The sequence below is a fragment of the Colius striatus genome, chromosome 2 (assembly GCF_028858725.1).
Source record: "Colius striatus isolate bColStr4 chromosome 2, bColStr4.1.hap1, whole genome shotgun sequence".
In the NCBI taxonomy this organism is placed as follows: domain Eukaryota; kingdom Metazoa; phylum Chordata; class Aves; order Coliiformes; family Coliidae; genus Colius; species Colius striatus.
Window position 1 is genome coordinate 64,865,742 of NC_084760.1, and position 27,196 is coordinate 64,892,937.

The 27,196-nt window shown below is 39.7% G+C and overlaps 1 protein-coding gene across 2 annotated transcripts in view; it reads left to right on the forward strand.

Annotated features, from left to right (window-relative positions):
* Nucleotides 1–1,201: 1,201 nt before the first annotated feature.
* AIG1 (androgen induced 1) overlaps nucleotides 1,202–27,196 on the forward strand; it is a 126,545-nt gene continuing 100,550 nt past the window's right edge. Inside the window, exon 1 of one of the 2 annotated variants that reach the window (XM_061989725.1) lies at nucleotides 1,202–1,544. In XM_061989725.1, the coding sequence (XP_061845709.1) occupies nucleotides 1,404–1,544 (141 nt within the window). In that variant the 5' untranslated portion in view covers nucleotides 1,202–1,403. The remainder of the gene's footprint in view (nucleotides 1,545–27,196) is intronic. The other variant, XM_061989724.1, reaches the window with a different exon arrangement.

Sequence of the window (27,196 nt, forward strand, 5' to 3'; positions counted from 1 at the left end):
AGAACTTGAGCACAAGGGGTACCAGATGAAGAGGCTCTGACTCTGTGTTAATGGAATAAAAGCAGGGAATGCACCACATAGTCATTGATTCTTTTTGCCTTCCAGTAGCTTAACCATGATGAAGTATTTATTTCAGAAGACAGATGTATGGAGGTGATGTTTATAGAAGTGGTTTGTCTATCCAAGCCCAGACATTACTGCTGGTGTGGGTTGGTTTTGCCTTTTTTTTTTTTCCCCCTTTAAAATAACTTTTCCAGATGGTGGAGCAATTTAATATTTACCCTGCAATCAAGCACTTTAAGACCCTTCCTTTCTTTTTCAGGGTGTAAATGTCCAAGCACAAAACCTCCTCAACTGATCCTCGTGAGAAGGATCCCTTTGGTGACATAACCCTTGCTGACAGAATGGTCACTCCTTTTAATGCTGCTACTCACCCGACGTTTTAATTCAGGGATAATGAGTTCGCAGTCTTACAGGCACTGGAACACGCAACTCCTGCCAATTCTGCATGTGTGCACGTGCCAAACGGGAACACTGAGGACTTCGGTGCCTCAGAGGCACACAGGAGAAGTCAAACGGCGGGCTGGTTCACGGACAGTGTACGGTAACGGCGGAGCGGCAGCACGGCGCCGTTGGGCCCACCAGCCTTTCTCGGGCGGCCACCTCACAGCCTCCCGCCGCCTGCCGCACCTGCTCCAACGGCCGCGGGGTCAGCTGGCGGCGCGCGGAGCCGCCCGCGCCAACGGCCCCGCTGATGCCCGTCACGGCGGCCGCAGCGGCGGGGCTGCCGCGGGGGCAGGTACGCGCGAGAGAGCGTTTCGCGATACACTTTTAAAAGTCGCAAATGTTAACGCTTAGTGGTTTTTTGCTTGAAAATTTTTTGCGTTTTGCGTTGGTCCTGAGGGGCCTCTTGGGCACGGCCACACGGCCACAGTCCCCGACCGGCACCTGCCAGCCCGCGTGCACCTACCGCAGCCGGAGCGGTGTTGCGCGGCGGGGCTGGCCCGCGCGCTGCACAGGGTGACGGGAGAGGGAGGACAGGCCCCTCCGCTCCCTCGTGAACGGCCCGGCCTCTTCCCGCCCAGCCCGGCCGCGGAGCTGCGGCTCAGGAGCGCGCTGAGCCCGCCTGAAAGGCTGCTGCCGACAGCACCGGCACCGCCACCGGTCACCCCTCTGACCGCGCCGGCCCTTCGCCGCTGCGACCCGTCGCCGCACAGCGCGGCCCGTCCGCTCCGCCCCGCCCCGGTCAGGGCCGAACGCGGCGCGGGGGCGCTCGGAGTCCCGCCCGCGCGGGCGCGCACCCCCCCACACGCACACACATACACACGCACACACGGAAGTGCACCCCGGGCTGGCTCGGAGCCCGCTGCCGCCGCCGAGGCCGCCCCGGCGCTGCGTGCAACATGGCGCTGGTGCCCTGCCAGGTGCTGCGCGCCGCCATCCTCCTGTCCTATTGCTCCATCCTGTGCAATTACAAGGCCATTGATATGCCCGCGCATCAGACCTATGGAGGCAGCTGGAAATTTCTGACCTTCATAGACCTGGTAAGTGCCCCCGGCGCCCGTGGCCCTGCCCCCTCCCTCAGGCTGCCCGTTGAGCGGCCGCGGCACCGCGCGGCAGCCCCGGAGGCGGCGACCCTGCTCGACGGCAGCGCCATGAGGTGACCTGAAAAGCAGGGATGGCGACATGTTGTGGCTCCAGGGCCAGCCGTGAGAGGAGCCAACTGGACACCGCGGCAGCGGAGCCAGGCGGTTCGAACGGAGAAAGACACGGACAAAGCCGAGGGGTTGCAGCGCGTAAGCGGCCGTGGAGAAGGTGCGCCTGACGCCCTGCCACCGCTGCGTTGGTGCTGTGTTTCACGTTTTTTAACGGCTGATAGTAAACACCAGAACCTGCTGGTGCCAGCACTTGGCTCCTGTGTGCTGTCAAAATAGAAAACATGTCTCACTCCATTTCACCCAGCCGAGGAATCCATCTCTTGACAGGCACAAGTGTGTGGGAGCGACACAAAAACCATTGGGCAACTCGACTTGCTGGATCCAGCTAGTTGTGGTTGCAAATCCATAAACGACCCTAAGGGTCCAGATCTGTAAGAGTCACGAGCATGATGGCCTGCTGGAAAACACCAGGTGCTGGCCAGAGGCTATTTTTTTCCTGAGCTTCCTAGTTTTGCTGCCTCCACTGCAGTGTTCTCCTAGTGCAGGTGGGAGGAGAGAGGGCGGGAGGAAAAGAGTGGATGGGAGGAGAGAGTTCTCTAGTTCAGGAATACAATAGCCAACTTACACCTAGTACCTAGATCAAAATAGGGAGTTTTTTCCCTTTCAATCCACAGTGTAAATAGGCAAGAAATTTTGCAATTCCTACAGAGTTATGGGAAAGTTAAGAAATAAAAGAATATTTCGGTGCTTCCCAGTGATGAAACTTTTCTCAGAACCTCATTATGAGTTTACAAGTATTGCCACTGTTGCTGTGTACATCATATCCGGTCAGTAGGTTGAGTTTGTGAATTTGAACACTGAACTCAAACACTTACAACGTGACTGGTCAAGCATGCAAATCTGTGTTTCAAGATTAAGCTAAGATTCAGTGAGGACCATATTTTATTTGAGGAAGCACCTACCGTTTTTTGCATTTAGCTTGGATAGTGTTTGTGTTGGGTGCTAAAAGTTTGCTGGATCTCTGAGGATCCACAGCCATAACTAATGCTTTTACTATGATTGTAAAAGGGTATCTTGAGGCCTGGTGTTTTTCTGGAAGACAAACTAGAATCTAGTTTTGGTTTAGGTTTGGGATTTTTTTTTTTTTTTTTTTTTTTTTTACTTTTGGCAGCTGAACAGTACTGTCAGTAAAATTAATTGACAGAAGCTAGTGTCAAGTCCCAGTAAGTTAGAGGGGTACCTGTTGACTTTAGTGGCAGCTGAATTGGAAGTGAACCAGCTAAAGCTAAAAGTCGATGATCTTGTCTTTGAGTCTCCTTCACCTTTTCCTCTCTTCTCCTAGCTCTGACAGTAGCTTGAGGATTAAGTGAACTAAGGCTGTCATACAGTGAAAATAACATTTGACAGTACATGATATTCATCATTTCTGAAAAATTACAGCCTGCTGTCTCTGGCAAGTTCATGTGGACTTTCCCATCAAAGCATGCATATGGTTCAGGCTACTTCTGTCATGGCCCAAAAGGTCAAAGTAAATATATAGTGCTTTCTAAAATGTCTAGAACAGTTATCAGCTGCTGCTAGTCATTTCTGTCCTTTAGCTAATAGTTGTCATGTGTTTCTTATAGTCAAGTCTGATAGTTGAAAAAATGTTAGCAATTTCTTACATTCTTTAATCCTTCAAATAATACATAATTCTGTGACTTGAATGCTTTTTTCAATGACTAGCCAGCACATAGACCAGCATTTCTTGACAATATTTACTTAAGTCCAAATGACCCTAGTAGCATTTTGTCTAAGCAAATCCATCTTTCTGTCTCCTGGGACACCTGGGAAACCTGAAGAAATAAAACCCATTACATTCCCGAGGAGGATACCAGGAGGCATGGTTGGAAGATGTTTGGCATGTTTCCAAAATACTATATATCTTGTTCCATACGTTTCAGTTTCGTTAACCATGTGTAGTGTTCTTGTGTCAGTCACATTCAAAGGCTGTCTAGACAAAATATCATCGATGCCAGAGTCTTGGCAGAAGTGCGTTCTTGCTACAGATTGTACCTCCAAAAGCAAAAATTTCATCTTTGACATCACAGAAGCACACATAAATTCTTTCTCTTTCTGAAAACTGCTACCAGTTTGAGAGTGAGTTTATGACATGAATCTGAAAAGTAATTTGAATTTTTTTTTCACCTGTCCATTTGTAAAAGGACATTCTTTTCCAGTCTCGGCATCAATGAACGTCTTGGAGATTTAGGTTGCTGGCTTTGCAGAGGTTCTGTGTGAAACGATTTTGCAGTTATCTGCAGCTAATGTAATTTTGGATTGAATTACGAAAAAGCAATAGTTTGGACTCTAAAACACAAGACACAGTCAAGTGTTCAAAATGTATGCATTAATCTGAACAATAGACTTGCAATCCTCACACTGTTTGCAGAAGTTGAGCATTATGAGGAAGTTGTTCAATACAAACGTCAAGACTAATATTTCTGTCCACCTGTAATATTATGGATGTTCATACATGAATAAGATTTTCTTGGATGCCAGTATTCATGTTTTATCTCCCCTGTGCTTGAATTGAGAAAGAACCACAACTGATGACTTGTTTTAACTGCTGTCAGTCTGATGACTGACTCGTTTTTTTTACAGTTGCAAATGTGGCAACATTTCCTAAATAACCCATGTCAATGGAATGTTTTTCTGGTTTATGAAGCAATACACTGGCATTGTGTTTTGCCACTGCACTGATGATGCTTCTCACAATTGGTACTAGCAGTCATTTCTACACTTCAGACTCTCTTCTTGGTATGTAGAGGTGGCAGATACTCATCCTACTTATTCAAAAGATAGTGAAGATGCGTAGTACCTGTGGATTCCAAAGAACTTCAGAAAAGAGAGTAATTTTATCTGTTGGGCCTGATGACTGATCTTGGCAGCAACTCTACCTCTTTGTACCACAGTTGCCCAATCTATAAATGTCAAAAGTAGTTTGTTTCTTGTCTTTGGAAAATTTCAAAGGGGCATGTTAACAAAAAAGACTAGAAAGACTAGTTTTTCATTAACTTCTTTGGTTAATGAAAAGTATTTGGTGTATTTAATTGATTACTACCATTACTAGACAACAGGAAAGGACAGCAGCTTAACAAAGTATGGATAAAGATTGTAAGTATCCAATTTGTGTATTATTTGTGTCCAATTTATGTTTACTCATACTGATGGGAAATAGATTGTCCAGAAAATGTCAGAGACCAGAAGATTCAAAATTAAGTAGTAAACTGTGCCATTGCTGCAGTATCTGAAGTTGAGAAAGGTTCATTGCTAACTGTATGGGTTAAACTTAGCACAACACAGAAGGTGAAAGTGAGAACACCTTCCACACTCTGTGGAATATAACTATGAATCTTTCCCAGGATTTCATTTAGTAAAATTAGTTGCACCTTCTGCTTTTCCTCTTTCATCACCTGTAAAGTTACCCTGATATTGAAGTGGTTTATGGCTTTTGGGTGAAAAGATTACAGAAGTGTAAAATATTATTATGTATCGTTCTCAGAGGCAGTTCATCACAATGTGTAAATGTCACAGTATTCTTACTATAACAGACAATACACTCAAAGGAGTGTTTACCAGTTTCCAGAGAAAGAAAGTGATTGCTTTTCTAGGAATAACAAGGTGAGGTTTCTTAATGGTGCTTAATGTATTTGAGAGAAAAGGCAACAATATATCTAAGACAGCCTTTTTAAAAGTGTATATTTTAGAGCTTTATTTTTCTCTCTCAAACTGTAAACATGTCAAAAGAAACTGTTATGTGTAGTGCTGTCGATGCCGTAATAAAAACTTAACAATATCACTGATCCTTATTCATAAACCCATGTTTCACATTTGCTTTTTGTAATACTGTTAACAAATTGAGGGGAATTTGAGCACAGTGTTCAATAATTCCATTTTCATGTTGCATTATGTCTTTATTTTGCAATAAAACCTAAATATGTTGAACATTTAATTTGGGAATTCATCGGAAAGTTATGGCTGTCTTGAAATATTTGTGTTGGCAACAGGGTTGGCAGAAGAAAGGAGGAGAGTGGAAGAGAGGACAAATTAGGATCACTTGGTATGATGATAGATTTAACTAATGTCAGAAATACTATTTCATAACTTGGAGTATGTAAGTGTTAGGTACCAGTGCTGTGTTTTAAACTAGTGTAAAGTCTGTAGAGTTTTACCAGAACAGTTTCAAATGATGACAACTTCGAGAAGTTCATTTAGTAATCTTCCCGTTCCTCTTTAAAAAAATAAGCACTATTTCTGTTGTATTAGAGTTGAATGATTTCCTTTACAATTTGATTATGGTGGTAAGAATAACTCAGTCTTACATGCCTCCATATGGAAAAAATGTTAAGTGTTTTCAACAATTAATTTACACAAGGACAATACACTTAGTGTTCTATGTTAGTGTTCTTTGCTAACGTAAAATTTGGGAAAAAACCTTTTTTGTAGTTGCACTACTGCAATAAATACTCAGGGAGGAGCTTGATATGGATGGAGATTTGCTTGTCATTTTGAATTTTAAATGCTAAGGCAACTCCAGTCAGCAAATGTTAAAAGATCAGCACCAATGACAGCTTCATATGCTTTCTACACAATTCAAGAGCGAAACAAATACTGGTGTGTAATAAGCTCACATTGGACATTTTGGTATAAATAAAAGTGATGTTATTGCTCACAATACACACATGAAAAGTATCAAATTCCTCTCAGTGTAGGTTTTTATCCTTTTAAGTATTTGGAACTGAGGCCTGGTCTTCTCGTCTTGCATGACGAGGTATTTATATGGTGTATGAAGTAGAAGAAATTATTACATTGTCGTGGCTTATTTTGAAGATCAAAGTGAAGCACCAACTTCTTGTTCATTCTTTCAATGGCTGAATATGAAAAGCTTTCTTCCTTCTAATGAAACCTTTTTCAAATTCTACCTTATTTGCCTGCATTTATTTGAGTAACTATTTTCCCGATTCTGTATTTTCCGAAGGTCTGAATTTATTATTCTTCAAAATCTTACAACCCTTGTTCTATTACCGTTACTATACATGATGCAAGATTTTTTCAACTCAACATAGTTAAATTTGCTACCATTGTGTTTTACTTTAGTGGATAGAAAACTTAACTGATCTGAAGAAAAAGTCAGTTGGAAGCTGAAATAAAACTTCCAGCCATTTCAGGGAGGAAGAAGCTAAAGTAAATTAAAATTTATAAGCCTGTTTTGGTAGGACTTAAAAACAAGTCTCTCTTCCAGTTAGAATTGTATTTAAACATTTAGAGAATTTTCATTGCATTTTGCCACTTATTTCAGGATATTTTACACTCTCTTAGCATGTAGCTGGCATTGCTTGTTGGGATTTTTTTGCAGTATAGTGTAAAATTTTGAAATTCTATGCTTTGGGAACAGGTTAAGCTCATGTGAAATGCTAGGAGAAAACTGGAACCTGATTTTCATTGTATGAAGGCTCCTTCTTAAAACTTTTTTAAGGCCAATGTGATTTTCCCTCAAGAGTTTGAAAGCAACATTTTAATGGGAGTAGTTGCATTCCGTGAACATCATGTCTTGCCACTGCCCTTGCAAGCATCCTGTTTACAGTAGGATTTACAAATAATTGCCAAATGGTGTAATTATACAGTAATTTCCACTTAGATCTGTGTGAAACTGACATAGCTCAGGTATTTTTGCTGCAGTTGTCTGTCTGGTTCATTGTTTCAAAGTTCTTGAGGACTCTCTAGAGTATACCTCAAAACAAAACTAGTACCACTGTATTTTTACTAGCTGAATATTAAGTATCCTTATAAAGATAAACTAGAGTGTGTAGAAGAGCAGAATGTTAAATCCTTTGCAAAATCCTTGCCAACTTCTAAAGCAAAGCACAAGGGACAGTGGAGTTTTGCAGTGAGTTAGTTTAAGTGGAACAATTAAAAAAGCCAAATCTTACCTCTACAAATGCTGATAGACACTTCAGACTGAGTTGGTTGTGCAGGGACTTAGAGAATTTCAATTTTACTCTGTTAGGAATTGATTGACTCATTTTTGGTTTTAGGCGATACTGTCTGTATATTTTTTCAAGCCTACTTCTTTTTGTACCTGTCGGTAAATTTACTCTTTTTCCACCCCTCTCTATTTGCATATATTTTGTCAGATGTTCTGAAGCCTTCTGTCCTGGCAACAGGACAGTAAAAAAATTGTTACTTATTATTACTGCTAGTATTATTAGAATTCAGTAGGAGTGGGAGTTCCACATGCAGAGCGAAGGTGGCATATGTTCCTAAATGTACTTGATCAGATGCAAAATGAAGAAAAAGAAACTGCTGACTTTAAATGCTGCTATATAATTTGATAAAATGCATGAATGCAAAAGGCATATTTTTTCCATGAGATGCTTAACAAGCTTGTGGCTGAAGTGGTGGAAGCATTTCATACAGCAAATGTTCAGGCTACCGTCTCTCTGTGGCCCTGTGGCACTGGAATAGGAGCCTTGACCTGAGAGACGATGGAAGTTGTTTATGGCCAGTGCTTGTGCTGGCTCAGTTCTGCTGTAAAGAATGTGAGTTGAGAAGGTGGGAGAGAAAAGGAAGATCCAGTAGATGGACAGCACTTTGTACCTGGGGTGTGCAGTAGAGAGTGTACCATGCTGTTCAGCCTTTTTGATGTGACAAACTGCTATTTCACTGCCAGGTGTGAGATAAAAGAAAGTATGTAGCTGGTGTTTCTTGGCTAAAAGCATGAATTACTCCCTTTCCATATCATCCCCATCATTTCTTCCTCCCACACAATCTTGCAACGCGCAACCTCCCCCACACTAGTGGCACTGCACCACTTCCCTGCACATGACCTGTTAACCTGTTTGGTTTAGCACACTTCTGCTCAGGGGAGTGTGTTTGCAAAACTTTGTCCTTAGTGAGAAGCCATATGCACTGACAGATGCAGAGGTCCCTATTTGCTGTTCACTTAAGCTTACAAAGAAATTAAAACCCCATGCTGTGAAAACTTCCGTGATGTCAATTTACTTGTGTCTGTGTTCCAAGAACTGTGAATTTGCCTGTGCATTAGACACAATTACCTGCATTCCTCTCAGTCTCAGGAAGCAAATCCTAAGAATGTGTGAGTCACAAGGAAACCTCTGCTGTGTAGACCTGCTGCACAGCTCTGTACTTTTAAACTGGATATTCAGGAGGCCAAAGGGATTTGGGATGTTTGGAGGTGGATACGCAACTTTGTGTACATGTTTGATATAATAGTTAATTACACTGCACATAATTTAAAAGTATTGAACTGTCCATAAAAGCTGCTCTGTTCTGTAGTCCCTCCATATGCTGTGCACATCAAAGAGTGAACTGGCCTGCTACTACTGATAAGTTTAGACAACCAATTAATGAACTATGATTAGAAGATTACAGTGGTTTGAGATACTGTTAAGTTTTTTAATGTCAAAGAACTCTAGCAAACAAGAGAGAGCAGACAGCTTTCAGGTCAGCTGTCTCATGACCTACCATGGTTAGAAAGGGATATTCCTTTATTAAAATGCTAATAATGTTTCTAATTCTAAGATATGATTAGAGAAGATTAGTATTAAAATCTCCTTGACTCATTGCCAGTATAATTTCAGAAGCTAAACAACACCAAATTTCCAGAGATTATATTCTATGCTATTAGGTCAGATGGCATTTCAGGATAAGTTTTATTTTCTTTTTCTCATGGTTTGGAGCAGAAGCTACTAAAATGATACTGCCAAATTAATTCAAAGTTGGTTTGTTCCCCATTAATTATAGGGCTGAGTTAAAATTATGTGATGTAACTCATGAGGATGTATTTTATAAAAGGGTGGAGGCACCTCTTGTTACTTTAGGGATTTTAGCCAGTGGGATCTAAACTTGTTTATTTTAATAGTCAGTCTACAACATATAAGCAAAACATTAATATCTTTGACAGTGTGCAAGGGATGATTCTGTTGATCTACTGCTGGCTTTTTGAATGAAAATCCTTCTTTCCCTTGATCCATTTGTGTCCCTTAACATCCTGTCAAGGCTTCTCAGTTACAAGTTACTGCTAGCTATTGTTATATTTTCTGCCCTTTTTTCCTCATAGGAACCCACCTGTGCAATATCTGTTTAACCATTCCTTCTAATCTCTTCTTACCCATCTCCATATCCCAATTCCTATTGCACACCAAGTCCTCTTCTAGAAGCCTGTGTTTTCCAGTCTTGTACTGTTTTTCTTATCCTCATGGTACTCCTTATACCTTTCCCAGCCATTCATACATATTGTGTTTTCTCCCACTGCATTCAACGTCTTGTCTTCTGCATCCCCACCCTGTCCTTCCCAAATAGCAGACCTACTCAGTGTCACTCTCATGTCTTTTTAAAGCACTCTCTGTAGAGCAAGATCAATGAAGCATCAGTCACCTTCCATCAGAAAAGCTTCATTTTGGTGTGGTGATATCCTTAAAAAAACCCTTTGCGAAATGAAGTTGTTACATAAGACTCTTAGCTTTGCTTTCTGTTTTGGAACAAGTTTTTAAGCATCCTGGTAACAGGAAAAAACTTAAATAAGTGTTAAGCATAATGGATCATGATGCTAATCTTTATTAGAGTGTTAAAATCGTGTAACTTTTTAGTAATTTGCTGTTCAATTCTTTAGAATATATGTTTTGAATTCAGAATCAGTTCCTTGATAGAAATTTATTTTTAAGTTGAAAAATCAAAATAATGTATGGAATCAGCAACCAGTATTTATTAATTTATTCAGACTTTTTTTGGTAATTCATATATTTTAAATTAGATTCTGAAATATTTTTAATTGCATTTGTAAGAAAACTTAGAATATTCATTGTGGGGTTTGAAGTCAACTGCATTTGGTGAGATAAAAGTACTTTTAAATTTTGCTTAGATTGTCAGCTGTTGCTGTGATTAATAGGAGAAACTTTCTTTTTCTTGTGAGCGTATGTAAGTACTCTTCGTTTGTATGCATGAATTGGGAGTATATGCAGACGCATCTGTTGCAATTTAGAAGTAGAGAAGAGAGAAACCTTCGTTTCACAGTGATAACTTTCTACTCAAACCTACATGGAAGCATATTCATTCTTGTTAAGGATTGCCTGATAGAGATGAGGTTGCCGTGCCCCCACAACCAACCAATTGCAGGGCTGAACACATGCCTGGTAGGCACACAGAAAAACAGAAGTGTAAAATCAGGTTGCTATAATGTAAGTCAATACAAATAAAATTCTGACTATACTAGGTGGCTTAGATTCACGGATGTCGGCAAAATAGTCAAGGGATTGTTAGAACAGGGAGTATGCAAAATATGACACATCTAGGGTCTGTAGTCTGCCTGTGGGCTTGGAGCCATTTTATCATTGGAACACTTCGGTCTTGATGCCACTTTTTGTAGGGAGTCTGGTTCTACCACAGGATTTGGTGTGTGTGGCTTGTCATTGGAACCAATGCTCACAGCTGCCTCATGATAAAATGTCACATAAGGCTTCTGGATCTTGCATAGTCTTAAATCTATAGAGATATTTTGATTTTACTTCTGACAGCTAATGAAAGGTATTCTCTCTGTATTATCCACATTTGTACTGCTTACTTTGTGCAGTAGTTAAGGTCAGATTTCCAGTTCTATGTGATACTGAGGACCCGTACCATGGAAATAAGAGTTAGAAATATGAGTTTTCAGCACCTTGCAAGATAAGACCCTAAGATATTGAAGGGGGGTTGTGTTTGGTTTTGTTTGACTGGTTTTTTTAATGTCTCTTTTAGTGTGATTGTAAATTTACATACTGTGAATTGGGCCTAGATAAGAAGAAAAAGTCAATCTCACAATATCTTGTGGGGGAGAAAAAAAAAATTTAGAAAAAGTGTTTAGAATTCATGGTTTCAGCACAGTTGGACTGACCATGTGAAAACAAAACATTTTCTTGTCTTCATTAAGATACTTGGACAAAATTGCATTATAAAGGAATAAACCATTGTGGTGAGGAATTGTTATTAAAAAATATTTTGCCAGCTGTATTAATTGCAAACTTTGTTTATTTTCCTTTAGCAACAGTTAAGACCAATGTCACAAGAGCAGCATAATACTGAAAGCTGCATCTCACTCACAGACGTTATCTTATTTCATTGGAATTGTACCTGTGCTGTGTGAGATATCAAAAGCAAATTTCCATTTGAAACATAAAGGTGAAAGTTAGGAGGGGATTGCAGAAAAGAATTGCTTAATTTCTCTTTTTAATTTTTTTTAATTAGGTACATCGTGATTGCAGGGATTAATAAGTATTTTAGGAAGTAATCAAATACTATGGTACAAGCGAATTCTGCTTTTGGCCAACCTTTCACTCTTAGACCTGGTATTTTGCATGTCTTGAGTCTTGTACTCAATGAATGTGACTAAACGGTGTTTACTAAACGAAGAAGTGCAGTGACAGAGATAAACCTGTTTTTTGAGATGCTTATTTGCATGGTATGCCTGTATCTCAGTGGTTTATTTTCAGACAAGGCCTCTTTGGCTAGGTTGTGGTGCAGGCAGCCATAAGCCCTCGTTCTGAATCACTCCAGTGTGTTCTGAACCTTTCAGGGTGCTGGCCTTGACTGTGTATATCTATCTTGTGTGAGAGAAGACGTATCCTTGATATTCAGAATTTCATAGAGTAAACTGACCTTTTAAAGGACTCTTTTTAAGCCAGGTAGATGGGGATTCAGCATTATGAATCAGACCTGGAACAGCCCCATCTTTTATTAATATAATGTCTCCTGATTTACTGCAGGAAGCCACTGAAATGATTAAGTATAGCAGCAGTCTGCATAAAATGCCTGGGTGACCTCCAAAGCACCATGACAAATATCAAAGAAAAATTTTAAAACCTGTGTGATCAGCTTAAGGAAAATTAAGACCATATCTCAGCTTGTAGGAAATGCTGTTAAAGTAGGAAGACAGGTAGTGACTGTGGAGTGGCAGAAGATTTAGGCCACATATCTTTCCATATGACATAAAATGAATGAGCACTCTGGGTAGAAAAATCTTTCCAGTGGAGTTTGCTTTGCAGTTTTCCTCCTTGGTGGTCTTCCCAAAAGCAAGCATAGGTAAATAGTATAAAAAGCTGAAGAGTGCCAATTCCAAACCACCAGTCTTGTCTGTATTCTTCATGGATACATATTTTTGTACCATCTCCTTTGTTCTCCAAGAAAGAAGCAATGCACATGTAGATGGAGATCTTCAGATTTCTCTTTAGGACAAAATTAATAAATCCTGATAGAAATATCTTATTGAGAGTAAAACTGATTTGTGATGCCATTGTACCTTTTAGTACAAGGTCTCAAAGCAGTTAGAAAGTATTGGCTAACTAAATCTCACATCATGAGTCTACAGAGAGCAGCATGCAAGACACTGAAACTAGGTGGACATAGAGTCATTAAAATCCTTAAGGAATTATTTTAGTTGTGAGTAGTCTGTATGTTAAAGCATCATTAATCTCAGGGGGTCCAGAAAGTTATTTGCGGGCTGCCCATACATTACTCCTATTCAGCCTTTGGGTTTTTTTACAAGGTGGATTGAGGCTGGAGTTGAGACTGACTATTCAAGCAGCACTGTATAGATAATCAAACATCATCTCCAGTCTACTCTGTCTCATCTGGTGACTCACTTGCTGCTACTTCTATCCGCAAAAAGATAGAATTCTCTTGCCATCAGGAGGGAATGAGGGCACAGTGTCTTTGTGGAGCAAGAGAAACCTGATTCCACACTGGCTCCTGATTTGGCTCCACCTCTCTGCTCTCCAAGACAAGAGCCATTTCCTATCTCAGCCTCAGCCCTTCCCGGCATTGCAACACTCTCCTTCCTCAACCTGTACCTACCCAGTTGCTTCAGAGCAGGAGATGGGAAGAGGCAAAGTGCTTATTTGCATGGTGGATGTAGGAGGGTGCATTTGATGATACAGGAAGGGCGATATGAGTCCAGGGTGCTGATGAGTGACAAAGGAAGACACATAGCTATTTAAATGGTAGAACATAGGCTGCTGCCATGGGTGCAGAGTGGGTGGTTGCTGCAACAGAACATCAAGGGGGATAGTTGCAGCAGGGAGAGTTGACCTTAAGGAGAAAATGAGACCCCAGACCAGAGATCTGGCCCCTGCATATACTGAGTTCAGGACATCCTCAGTCTGCAAAAGCCATGGGGAGTATTACCATGTATCTGCGCAGAAGGAGGTGTACCTGCACTGTGTAGCACATGCAGCATAAATGAACACTCTCTGGGAAATGTTGAACCTGCTGGGTTTATACTGTGAAGTTAATCCCTGTGTGAGCAGTAGGTGTTTATCCAGAACAGCCAAGCATTCAGCAGCCTGGATAAGTACAAGTCCTCACATGCTACTTGGAGACAACTTCTAGCTGGAAAGAGTGAAAACTGAATGTAGGGTAGCTCTAACCAGTACGGTGAACATGTAGGTTAGCATGGGGGCTTCCACCCACATGACCTACTTGTGGAACAGCTTCTTTTCTGAAATAAACAGTGCAATATCATCCATGCCTCTTTGAGTAGGACGTGTATTTCTGTTGGCTTGAAGAAGGGAAGGTACAGTTGTCAAGCCCAGATGGCGGCTTTGAAATATGCATGATAGTGGCAGCTGTGTGTGGGAAGAATGACTTGAAGTGTGTTGAGGAGGAGGAGGCTTGTTTACTGTGATACTGTCTTCATGGAGCTGCAGAGTTGAATGAGGAGAAAAATGAGGAATGTGTTTTGTGTCCATAGATTATTGCTTCACTGGGCTGGACATTTTTTTTCTGCAATATGCATTATTTGTTTGAAAATTCAGAAAGGATCAGTGGGCTGCAGTGAAGGACATTGCAAAGAAGTATCATCAGTGTTTTGCCAGTCCTGGATCCTTGTGAATCAAGGCCCTGCCCACTGAGCTGGGTTCTTTTGCCTTAAGGATCCTTCTCAAAAGCTGGGCTGAGGTGGCTCTCTGCATGTTTTGGAGAGGAACAGGGTGTTCTGGCAGACTTCTGGTCCTGAGTTTTATGTGTGCCCCTATTTACTAGCATATTTTATAATCTGTGGTCATGTAAACACTTAAGCCCCTGTACTGTTGTGTGTCGGGGCTTTGTTGTGTTGCTACTGGTGGCCAGCAGGTGCGACTTGGCCCCAGGGGCAGTTGTGGGTAGATCAGTGGGCAGATTGGTGAGGCCTCACAGACAAGCCCTACCTACCTGCATCCTGCCGCTTGGTTCCTGGATGCCTGCCTTTCTGCAGGAGAGAGGAGTCTGAATGTGTGCTTTCCTCTTCCTACTGGTAAAGGCAACTCGTGGTGACTGAGCTGGGACAGCCCATGAGGAGGTCCAGCTTTCATGGCTGTGGAGTGCATTACTGTCTTTTAGAAAATAAAGTAAAGCCAACTCTAGCCCAAAGGGTTTGAGATACATGAGAAAGAGTATGTGTATATGTACTGATGATTATATATAAAATAAAGGGGGACATGGATTATACAACAGAAACTATTGTATTCATGGAGTGAAGTGGAATATGTGTCAGGTTAATTCACAAACTTTTGTGTTTTTTTTTTTTTTTAATTTATTTGTTATCTTTACACTTTTCAGTCATCTCAGAAATTAACACTTTTCTGTGGGGAGAATAAGGGTTTATGGCTTACTCTTTTTCCCACAAGAATGTTTTGTAACTGTGTTTTATTATGAGTACATTTTTCACATTCCCATACCAAAGTATGAAATTTGTATTTTCTGAGCAATTCACTATCTCTTTCAGCTATGTGGACTAAAAAGTTCTCAGACTTAATTAAGTAAAACTGGTCTAAAAAGAAAGTCTGAAGATGTAAAGTCATCTGTTAGAAAAATATCAGAAAGGCATGAGTGAACTCTAACAGTGCAGTAGTCCGAGTCAGTTTTGGTTTCACCATTTTTACTCACACTACTGCACTGAACCCAGCACTGGAAGACTTACCTTTGCTTTTTTACACTCAAATAAGGTGTATCTGCTTCTGCAGAATGCCAGTTAGTATAGTAGATAGCTTCCAGATACACCTAATCTTGAGAGTAGCTGCCATTTTGATCTGTAATCATATGACAAAGATAACTTCCAGATTTTTATCATTTGAAAATCTACATCCTAAATGATTTATCTATTTTGAGCTTTAAGCTTACAGCAATCAGATCTACTCCCATTAAAAACCCATCCATCCTTCCTTCTTCGTTTTCTGGTGGGTCTGTGAACAAACCATTTACCAAGTATGTCCAAGTATCTTATAAAGAATCAGAGCAACAAAAAGAAGGAATATTGATACTCATCCTTAGTCTGACTTTTCCATGACTTTTTTATCTTGCCTCAAATGAAATGCAGGACAACAATTTAAAGAGCCAAAGATAGTGGTCATCAGATGTTTCATATGGCCAGTTCTTGGGAAATTCAATAAATCTCTAAAAGACAGTTTTTCGGAAGTTATAAAAGGAATGGAATTGATCAAAGTGTAGAACCATCAAAAAGAGAAATTTACAAGTATTTGTTTCTGTGTTGGACAAACACAACATCTTTACAACACTTCAAACAGAAGATGTTGCTGCAAATGGAGTGTCAAAAAATTATCTGGTTAATTAGTAGTAAACAATCATGGCAGCAAAAGAGTTTTAGATGTTTATGTTCTTGATTAATCGTAGTCCAGATTTGCTTCTGACAATTTTACTTTGAAAATTATGCTAGTTTTATTGTATTTTAGCTTCATTAGGGCTTGAACTTCTGTGCATTCTTCATCCAGTTCTAAGACTTACAGCTTGCATTACGTGTTTCTACTTACATCTTAGAAATATGAATGCACATCATTAGCATTTGACATGTTCTAGCATCTCATCTTCACTTTGTATATAGACATAGATGAGATTTGAAAGTTCAAGGCTTAGAAAATTAGACCAAGGCTGCATGAAGGCTTTCTTTCATGAAGCAAATGCCAATTAGAAATGCATGTTTAATTTGGTAAACAGACAACTGAAGCACAGAGAAGACTCTCTTAAATTTATAGTGCAACTTTTCTAGTTTTTGGCAGTATCTGTAACTGAATTTTTTTTTTCCATGATAGACTTATCATATGGGCATAGCTGTATCAGAAAGATGCAAGTGGTGCTTATTTACAAGTATGTATGTCTATATTTAAGTATGACCTTTCAAAGATGTCTATAAGGGAGGGAGGTATTAAAATCTTGAAGAATTTCTGCCAACTGTCTTCTGTGAAGGGCAAAAGGATTACTTAGTGACTCTCATTCAGTCAAGAGTTTTGACTGGCTTCTTGTTTCAGAATGTCCTGAGCTTTAACAGGTCATCACAGGGTAGTTAGTAAATTCTGTGGGCTTCAGTTTATCCAAGAAATATGTCAGTAAAATTAGCCATTGCTGCATCACTGGGTAGGGTCATGAGGTATAATAAAATACGATTTTCCAATGCTTTGTATCTTGTGCTAGGAATTCCAGTAGGTTTCCTTTTCAGTTTCTTTTGAAGTCCTATCCTAGCTGTAAATGTTAAAAGTTTGTATAGACTTTACCGTAATACTTACTAGCTGTAGTTTTGCTTCACAATTACTTCAAATAAACCAATAATACAGTATTGTTTAACTGCAATAGAGAATATTTCTTATCCTAATATGTGGGATATGAAGGTAGCATTCACATATTTCATCAAACATTCTAAACATTAAGGGGAAATAAATAAACCCAAACCAAAGCAGCAATCTAATTTCGCCTGACAGTGCATATAAGACTTGGTTATGGACCTTCAGTGTGACTTACCTGAAAGTATTTAATATAGGCTTTGCATATCCTCTTAATGCAACATATGATTAGAAAAAATAAGATTTTTTGAAAAACTGCTGCAGTTAAAGTTAGGCAGCCACCAGCATCAACGGAGTAGAAAGCTCAAAGGATATTGCATACTTGCGAGATTCTCTTAGAATGTACTACAGCACCAAACAAAGGAGAAAAATAACAGGACATATAATGAAAGTGACTGGATCTTGTCTGTGATGTGGAGAGTGTGTATGATATGTAGGGCAGGATTTAATTGTAGGAGGAGAGGTAGCAACACTGTCCTACTACAGTCTCCTTATTCTCTCTTCTCTGCAGACCACAATAGATGTGACTATGGTACCGTAAACAGGCATTAAGATTCAGAGTTCTTTAGTTTTAAGGAGCAATGATGAGGAATGATAGACTCCTTTTGAGGCTAGCCAGTTTTAGAAGTGTGCACATCTATGGTGTTAAGCTAGAAGACTCCAATATCCCAAGACAAACTGAAACTTTGATTTCAGCCTTTATGAGCAACATATCTTGGACAGATCCAGGAAAAAATAATATGATGAGGACCTCACCAAAGAATGCGTAACATCATTTTAATGTGAACCAAAAGTTGGACACAGGATGTAAGATCTTTTTTTTTTGTATGACTGGGGAACAGTGGACTGTAAAATTACTTGTAGAAGATAAAATGGGTTCATTGTATTTTGGTTTCAGGGAGATAGATTTTGAACAGTCACCAGAGAGGTGAGAGATCAGTCTATGGTAACATTTGAAAATCAAACAGCAACTCTAAAAGGCAATACTGGTACGTAAGAACCTCCTGACCTGTATAGACAGCAAATGGCAGAAAATAACCAGCTAATCGTCTTTGCTCCTTCTGAGTGTCAGTAACAGGTAGATGCCTAAACATGCACAAATAGCTTATCTTCTAATGGGTGAGTTGAATATAGCTAGTCTTTGCAGGTGTTGCAGTCACAGAATGATCTCCACTTGTAGAAGGATTACATTATTTGGACAGGGTTTTGTTGTTTTTTTTTTTCTTATAGGAACATATAAAAGAGCAGTTAGATACGAGCGAGTACTGTATTAGTTAGTGATAGTTTATTATACAAATTTAAGCTGAAATCTTCAGTGGTTATGTGTCTCCTGACTTCTTTTTTCCCCCTAAATTGAGTACCGTGTTTGAAGTCTTAGCAGTGACAAGACACTTCTGTAAGGCCAAGTATTAATGCTGCAGTGTCTGTGCACCTGTGTCCTCGTGCAAAGCTTAAACCTAAAAAGCCTATAGGAAAAGACCTTCAGTAAACTGAGAGAACACTTCAGAAGTGTTTTAAGATTTTGTGATCAGCTGGAGTCATTCCAGAGATATCTCTGTTTTGCAAATAAGGAAGAGGTTTCACAGTCATTAACAAGGCTAAACACTTTCCCTTATGTGAAACCCCAGACTTGATGCGATCATAGGATCATTCAATCGGAGGGCAATCCGGGAGGTCATCTAGTGCAACCTCTTCCTCACATCATACTCAACACTGACCTGGGTTTCCTAAGACTTTGTCCACCTGGCTCCTGACTAATAAGTTGAAAAACTCTACTCTTTAGCATGTTAATACTCTTCTACAGTTAGACATCCATCTTTTCCTGTTGTAGAACTACTCAATCACATTGGCTGCTAAGGATCTCACTGGTGATAGTCCTGTTTGGTAACACACTCATAATCAGTCATGTATCCCAAGATAGCATATTTTTTACTTCTTTTATCGGCATGGACTACACATCCAGGTGTTTCAGTAGTTCTTCTTGTTATGTCTAGCTGCAGCATGCATTGTTGAATTTTTTAAGAATAACCACACTACAGAACTACTGAAGGTGATGGTTAGGCACCACAGTTAAGAGTTTGTTTAAGTATTTATTGGGGTTTTTTTGACAACACTGGTCTTCTCTGCAGATACAGAGAAAGTATTTCTGTTATTCATTAGGTTAGTACAATAACTATTTCATTCACACAGAATGAAATCAATTCACTGAGAAACCCAATGGGAGTTAAAAAGTAGGAAAGCTGGTTTTCCTCCTCCTCACCTGTGAATAACAATGAGGTGTAGGAGGATAATATCTGCTACCTCAAAAATCTTGTAGGGCATAGTGAAAAGAAACACTAAATCTGGTTTTACTTTTTACAGAAAACATTTCATTTGTTCAGTATGTCAGATTTAAATACATAATGTATTGTTTTAAACTTTTCTTTACATGTGCAGTACATTTAAAGTAAGTTAATCTGTTCAGTTAAAACAGTTCAAAATTCTGCTTGGAAAATTTTTAGCATATTCCAACTTGTCACCAGTCATGATCATTCTCTATCAGAAGTTAAATGCACCATTTTATTCAGCATTGTGTGCTGTAATAAGTAATGATGAGTACAGCAAAAAATCATGCTTATATTTCTTTAGGGGAAGTGTTTGCTATTTTGTTACTTGGTTTTGGCCCTTACAAGTCTTGTTGCATTCCAGAATACTAGAGAGTCCTTTTTTTCTCCCTGTGGTTGACTATGTGGTTCCATTCAGTGTGACGTTTTTGCAATACTCACATGGCAGTTATGCCTTAGACCTCATTTCACTGCAGGTTTCTTTAGCAGGGTCTTAATAAAAAAATGGGAAGTCATACAGAATTTGACAATAGGTCTTGCCACAAAGAAATTACTTTTGGAGTTGTTTTGTCCAGCTACAGTGGCTTTTCCTACATTTTTTTACAAGCTGAATTTAATGTATTGGTTTGACTTACAAAGCAGTTTGCCTACTTTGCTCTCGGTTGCTCTTCCTGTGCTCTTCCAACAGTGAAGTTAATAGATGTAATATTCTGCCTTCTAATGAAATGGCCAATGGTGGGGAACATCTCAGTTGTGACTCCTCCCTTCGACTTGAGTAAATGTAATGACCTCTAAGGATGATCTCTTTTATTAGTGCTTTTGAAAAAATTAAGAAGAATAAAGAAATTAAAAACTATTTTCTTTTTGAGGATTGAGGTGGATTTTATTAAATATAGACAGCAATCAATTGGTCTCTACTTAACAACTTTCTGTTAGTTTGAAAAAAATTATAGCTTATTAGAAATGTCACAGTATACAATTAATTTATACTGCCAAGGCATGTACAATGATACCATTAAATAGGCTGGTTTATGGCATAAAGCCTCCTGTCTGTGTGAGTTTAGGTTAACAGTTTTAACTTAAATAATTCTGTGATTTCAAATCATATAAAGAAAGAGACAAGTAAGAAACAAGTAGATCATCTCTTTGATCCCTTATCAGTTTCAAGTTTCTCTGAAAGATGACAGAAGTCTGATAATACCAAGGAGGAAGTCCCCATCAGAAGCTGACTATGTTTGTATCCACCAGTAAAATAAATGCAAATTGTCTAAGTGCTACAAAGGGAAGGCAGACCTAGAGTGAAATATTGTGAGATCCTTCTAGATTCTTTCTCCAATTTCTTGAGTAGTTGTTCAGAGAGGCAAGAGTCTCTGTAATACTGTCACCATCTTTGGTCTGAAAACCTAGCAAGTAGGAATGGCAAAAAACAAAATGAGGATGGGGAAATATCTGTAGATAGACAATTCTAATAATAATGTTATTAATTAATAATACTGTGATACGCAGATTGAATAATTTTTCTAGGCTAAAGACACTTTTTTTTGCACTTGCTTTTCAAGTTGACTTTATTAACATAGTGACCTTTTCTTGGCATTTATATGCAACCAGTTATATAGTTGTATAATGCTACTGTATTGCAATACTATAACATATTTTACTTTTAAATGAAATACATGTTTTCACTGTATCCATAGCTGGGTAAACCCCGCCTCTTTAAAATAAATCCCTTCCTAGGGAAATAGAATGTGCTTTATGTAGCACCTGTGGGCAGTTTAATGGTTGGATGTCAAGAATTTTATAAATCAAAGCACTATTTAATTTTTATTTTTCTTCAAAAGATTAGCTAATGCAATTGTGTATAAAGGTAAACTATGGTGTTTTAACTTGGGTTCTTGTTTTGTCTCAGTGTTTTCCTCTGAAAGGAGGATGTTGTTTTCTTAGCCATATTTGATTTGCAATATTTTTAAGTTTAATTAGAGTTCTTTCAGATTTATTAAACAATATTAACCCACTTAAATGTGATTAGTTTTCTAACTCTGGTATTTGGGAAGCAATACAAGCAATTCCTTCACCTAGTCAAATGAAATTTCACATTCCTCATAAAAAGTCACTGTGTTGTAACTGCTGCTATACTAAGTACTCACTTCTTTGAAACATAATACTAATTTTGATCACATTGTGGATGCATGTGTGCTCCCTGAATACATAAGGAAAACAATTTATCAGGGAACTAGTTCCAGTAGAGTAAGTTAACACCCTGACTTCTCTGAGCTCACACACCTGTGTGAATGCTGTGAGAGGTCATTGCTGAGTGGTGTCTCCTTAGAATGAAGGTCATCAGCTTTTTTTTTCCAATAAAATATTGCTCTCTATAAGTTGGCATCAGATCTAGTAAATAAATGCAGTTGACCAATAGAATGATTAAGAAATACAATTTGTATGATCTGTATAGTCATTTCACAGTTTTGAGATTTTCAAAACTTTTTTGAAGTAGATAGAAGACACTACTGGAGCTATGATGAGGTGGACCTTTGCAGTCAAAAGGCTAGGCGCTCAGCCAGTCTGTAGTTCAGTGAGACACAATATATTATGTATTTTGACAGTCTTCATGGTTAAATAGTTTGGCTCTTGTAATGCCTAACTGTGTTTTTAAATGGAAATGAAGAAGTCAAATAATCCAATCTTGACAGCAAAATAATACAGAGCTTTGGATATGCTTAGAGCTTACATGTGCTTCTTCCCTTCAGGAGGGTGGGAAGAACAAGATAAACTGATTTCAATCAAGTGGAATGTGGAGACATCTCTGGCATGTGTTTTCCTTGAGGTTTCAGTAATACATGGAGAAATGTGATATATCTGAGCTCTGCACTGAGACCTGTAAAATATATTCATTTTCTGACCAAGAAAAATAATTCTTTTAAAAGCAGAATGGTAGACTGAACATCCACAATGAACTGTATTTAGAAGAGTGTCTATACACTTTGCATGTTCTGTGAAGGAGGAGAATGGGACAGAAGGAAGTAGTCCTGGTTTCTGGTTCTTATTTCTTGCTACAGATAAAGTGTTTTATTGAATAGTTTTCTCTGTGAGGTCTGGGAGAAGGGCTGGAACCTCAGTATAAGCCTCCAAAGACATCTGTGGGCTTTCTCCTACTAAAATAACAGGAAGGGTGGACATCCTACTCTTTGGCATTGTCAGTAATACATGTTTTCTTGAAGACAGGAATTACTCTTTAAGCTTGTTTGCAGTTGAAATAGGTGTAGAAGTTGCATCCCTCACCAAGTAGGACACTCAGTTCAATGTCACATAAAAGTTGATACCAAGAATTTATCTTTTCCTTCCACTGTGTGTTACAGTAAGCAGTTCCAAGAGGTAGGGGCTGATTCATTTAATGCCTAGCCACACTTTGGGCTTCAAGCTGTGAGCACCAGTCTCACACAAGGAACTGACTGAAGTGAGTTCACTACTGCATGTATCTACCTTGCAGGAGAGGGGTGGAATTCCAGACATACTCCCTTCTGTACTATAGCCACTTATTTTTTGCTTAAATATCACTCCACTTTATGGTCTGCTTCTTGGAAATAGAGTGTTGTGGGATAGATGAGATTTCCACTTTGGGAGCCAGGTGTCTAAAAACCTTGTGCAGCGTCACGCATGAACCTCCTGTTGGATACAGACCTAATCCAAACTAAACTTCCCTGAATGTACACAAAACAGCCATGTGTGGTGTTCCTCAGGCATCATCCAGGTTGGACTCATCTCAGCCCTGCATTTAGTACTTGGCTTTGCTATTGTGACAGAGGGGTGGAAGAGGTCCAGAACCCTGCTCAGGCTGTCATGTGCAATTTGTAACACATCCCTGAGACAGGATTCCTGGGTTATCCAAAGCTAGAGATTGAACATGACCTGGTCTTGCTGTTAGTCAGAACTGAATGTCTCAGGACAGGCATGCTGACTGAGCTGGTCAGCAGCTCTGCTCCAGGAATCTGATGTGAAGTTTCATGTCACAAAATTACAGATGGTCTGAATGGAAGAGGTCCTTGTTCTGTTGTAGGGATGCCTGTGCCTAGTGCTGCAGGGGACTCCAGACAGTTTATAAAGAAATGGGCATGGCCCAGAAACTACCAACACTGGTGAATGTTACCTGTGTAACAAACATTCTTGTGTTGTGAGGAGCAGGGAAGAATACTGAAATGTACCAAGTATTGTGGGAAAAGAGTATGTATACTCCAAGTTAGAATTAAAGGCATATTACATAAAACCTGACAGTGGCATCAAATACATTGACTTGGACCAGTATCCTTATGTTCTGGTGTAATGTTTTATGTCCATGTGTGATTTCATTGTGGCCATCTTACATAGTGGTAGGCTCTTATTTTCTTAGGAAATTGTTCTAGTCCACTTTGCACACACACTGGTTCAAGTGTCAGCTAAGAAACTGATTTGTGTGGATGTTCTGCATGAGGTAACACTCTTATGTTACCGTTGTCACTGTTGTGACACTACAGCTAGTTTCTGTCCAAGTGGTGATAGGAGTCTCAATTGCAAGTGTCCTTTTAACTGTGGTTTGGTATATTCCTATCTTCTGATTGGCGTGTGGTCTCATGTCGACACTCCAGTGCATGCGTGATGTGTTTCTAGTTAAAATTGTTTGAACTGTGTGCAAAAAAAAGATAAACATATATAAGTAGATAAGTAGTGTCTTGTGGGTTCACCATTTATTTCATGTGTGCAAAGCAGGACCTGCCTGGGTTGTTCCCAGGGCTACCGAGAGCTCCCCACCTCCCTGTCGGGTCACACATTCAGTTATCATGCTAACAGGACCTGACACTGCCTGGGGAGTTCTCCTGTCATGCCTCAGAGCAGTGGTGGAGCCGGGACTGCCCGGGGTGGGTTCCTGTAGCTATCAGTCCATTATCTCATCTCAACAGAAACTAGCTGGGGAGTTCCCGGGACTGCCCTGGGAGTTCCTATGGGTGACTCAGTGAGACGAGCATGGGCAAGAGCACAGCCTGTGTCCCCAGATGCATTGCAGTTACAGCTACAGTGCTAATTTGGAGTGCACGTGTGCACACCTGACTGCTGCGTGGAGGCATCAGTGTTGGAGTACTAAGAGGTTTATCAGGGACATTTGATACTTGAGCATTCCCTGATGTGATCTGCCCAGCTGACGAGCAGGCTATGGCCTTTGATAGGCACTGATGCTGCTTTTGGATTTTTTCATTTTTGTGCTGGGCTGCCAACATCTACAAGCTACTGCTTGCAAACTGCTTTTTGTGACATGGAGAATCCAAAACACCATGCTCATTGTGAATAGCAGTCACCAGTACCCTTTAGCAAAGATCTCTTTTCTGGAATCATATGATACTTTCTTAACTGCTACAAGAGGTGGTATTTGGGCCTCCCATCTCTTGAGAAGAAAGGACAGCTTATTATAGAGCTTGTGGTGCTTACTGATTAAAAAATATGTACGTAATGTTTGCCAATCAGTGTGCACTGGCCCGATGGACAGCTTCTAAGTCTGATGGATTTGGAACCTGGTGTGATGCCAGGTAGTTGTCGTAAAGCTTTCTATAATATGTAGGGAGTTGTAAATTTGAACTTCCTTACAGTTAATGCCTTTCTTCCTTTTGTAAGTGAAAAGCAGTGAACAAAACAGAAATACGGTGAACAGCAATGTCTGAAAGATCAGTTTAGAAACTCAAGAAATTGGTTAAATGTTGGTTAGAGTAAGAAAGAGTGAGAGAGGTTTGAGCTGTGTCTGCCTTCATGAGCACGTAATGCAAGTTAGGGTTCCATATAATTTCTTTTTCAGGCCATTTTCTCCAAAGGCCATCTCCAGGTAGCAGATGACATGTTTGTGCTTCTTCCACCCAGTGCCCTGTCCTATGGGGGTACTGGGAATCACTATGTTGAAATTGCGGCTTATTGAACTTAATCACACAGAGCAGAACAAGTGATAGAAAAACCAGAAACATTTATTCAGCACTAGTGTTGTGCAAAATCAGTATTTGCTGTTATGAACTAAGGTTTAAGAACAGTGGAAGTGGGAACGGTATAATGGACCACCTACCAAAGCTATTATATTTGAGACCTTGGTAACTGTAGTTGGTTGGCACAAACAGATCAGCTAGTCAGAATTACAGTATCTAACCCTTAGAAAACTTTAAAAGATACAGTAAAGCAAACAAGATCTTTGAAAACTGTGATCAGTATGAGCTGCATAAGAGGGAAAGTATTTGGATTTACACTAACAGTAGTATGTCTGCATTTGGAGGTAATTAAAAGTTCTGTACCTTTTCTCTAAGAAAGCCAAGAATGTTTCCCTAGGAAGCAGTGAAAATGGCAACCACAGTAAGAATGAGTGCAGATGTGTAGAAAACAGCCTAATCTCATGCCTAGAGAACTGCCTGGGGATCAGGGCACTGAAGTTCATCCTCTTGGTCACTTGTTGCCCTGCAGCCTGACCTTGACTAGCTCACTTCTCTCTGCCTTGCTTTCACTGATGACAATCCAGAAACAAACCCTTAATTTCTTTAGAGGTACATTATTATGAGAAATACAGTGAAAGGGGAGTGTTATCATCTGGGGTTGAAATGCCACACACCTAGTGAACGCTGAATCCCTCTTGATTGTTTAATTTAAATGTAGTTACCTTATATCAGGGGTTTTCCCATGTTTTCTTTAGAGATGTAAGATAATGAGAACTACTTTTTTTTCCTCTTGAAATATGACTCTTTGTAACACACAATGCCTTACTTGAAATGTTGTATAAAGAATAGTCTTGTTTATGAGGACAGTATGTTAGATCACCTTTCATTGAGGCACTGGTTTACAATTAATGTATGAAATTATGTCCTGTCTTTTTTTTTGAGTAGAGCTTGAATAACAGCATCCTTTGCTATGGTCTAATTACAGAGCATCCTTATCTTAGAAATAACTTTATTTATGAATATACTTTGCCTTCCTCTCATAAATTGTCTTTCAACTGCTGAAGCAGTGAGACAAGGAAGAAAAGTTGCTTTAAGCAAAAGCTGAGGATGACCCTGACTGGAGGTTTGAGCTATTTTTGCACAATGTTAGTTTGCAACTGACTTAGTTTGTGTGTTGTTGGTAGGTTAGATGAATGAAGAGGTGATAAAGTTCTCGATGTTTCTTCTCTTACATTTCCTGGAGAGAGGGAAAATCGCCCAACGGGACAATACCACTTAATGGCCTGCCTTGCTTGGACTGGTGTAAGGAGTCATTCGTTACTGCTTTCACAGTGCTCAGGAAACAGACGGATTAAAACCTGTTATTTTTTACAGCCGTGGCAGGGCAGCACTGAGGCTGCTATGTCTCAAAAGATTGTGGTGCCTTTCTTGTTTGTATTTCCAGCTCTGTAACCTTGTTGATGAGATACATCAGTTATGGCCTTTTCTGAATTCAGTGATTTAGGAGGCAGCTGTTACCTTATTCATTAAAAAGGGGAGAAATAAAAAGCAAAACCAGTCACTCAAACTTTAAAAAGTTCTGTGTGGTTTTGTTTTCAAATTTGATCTGTCAAAATTGCTTCCCTCTAGTGGTTTTAAAACTG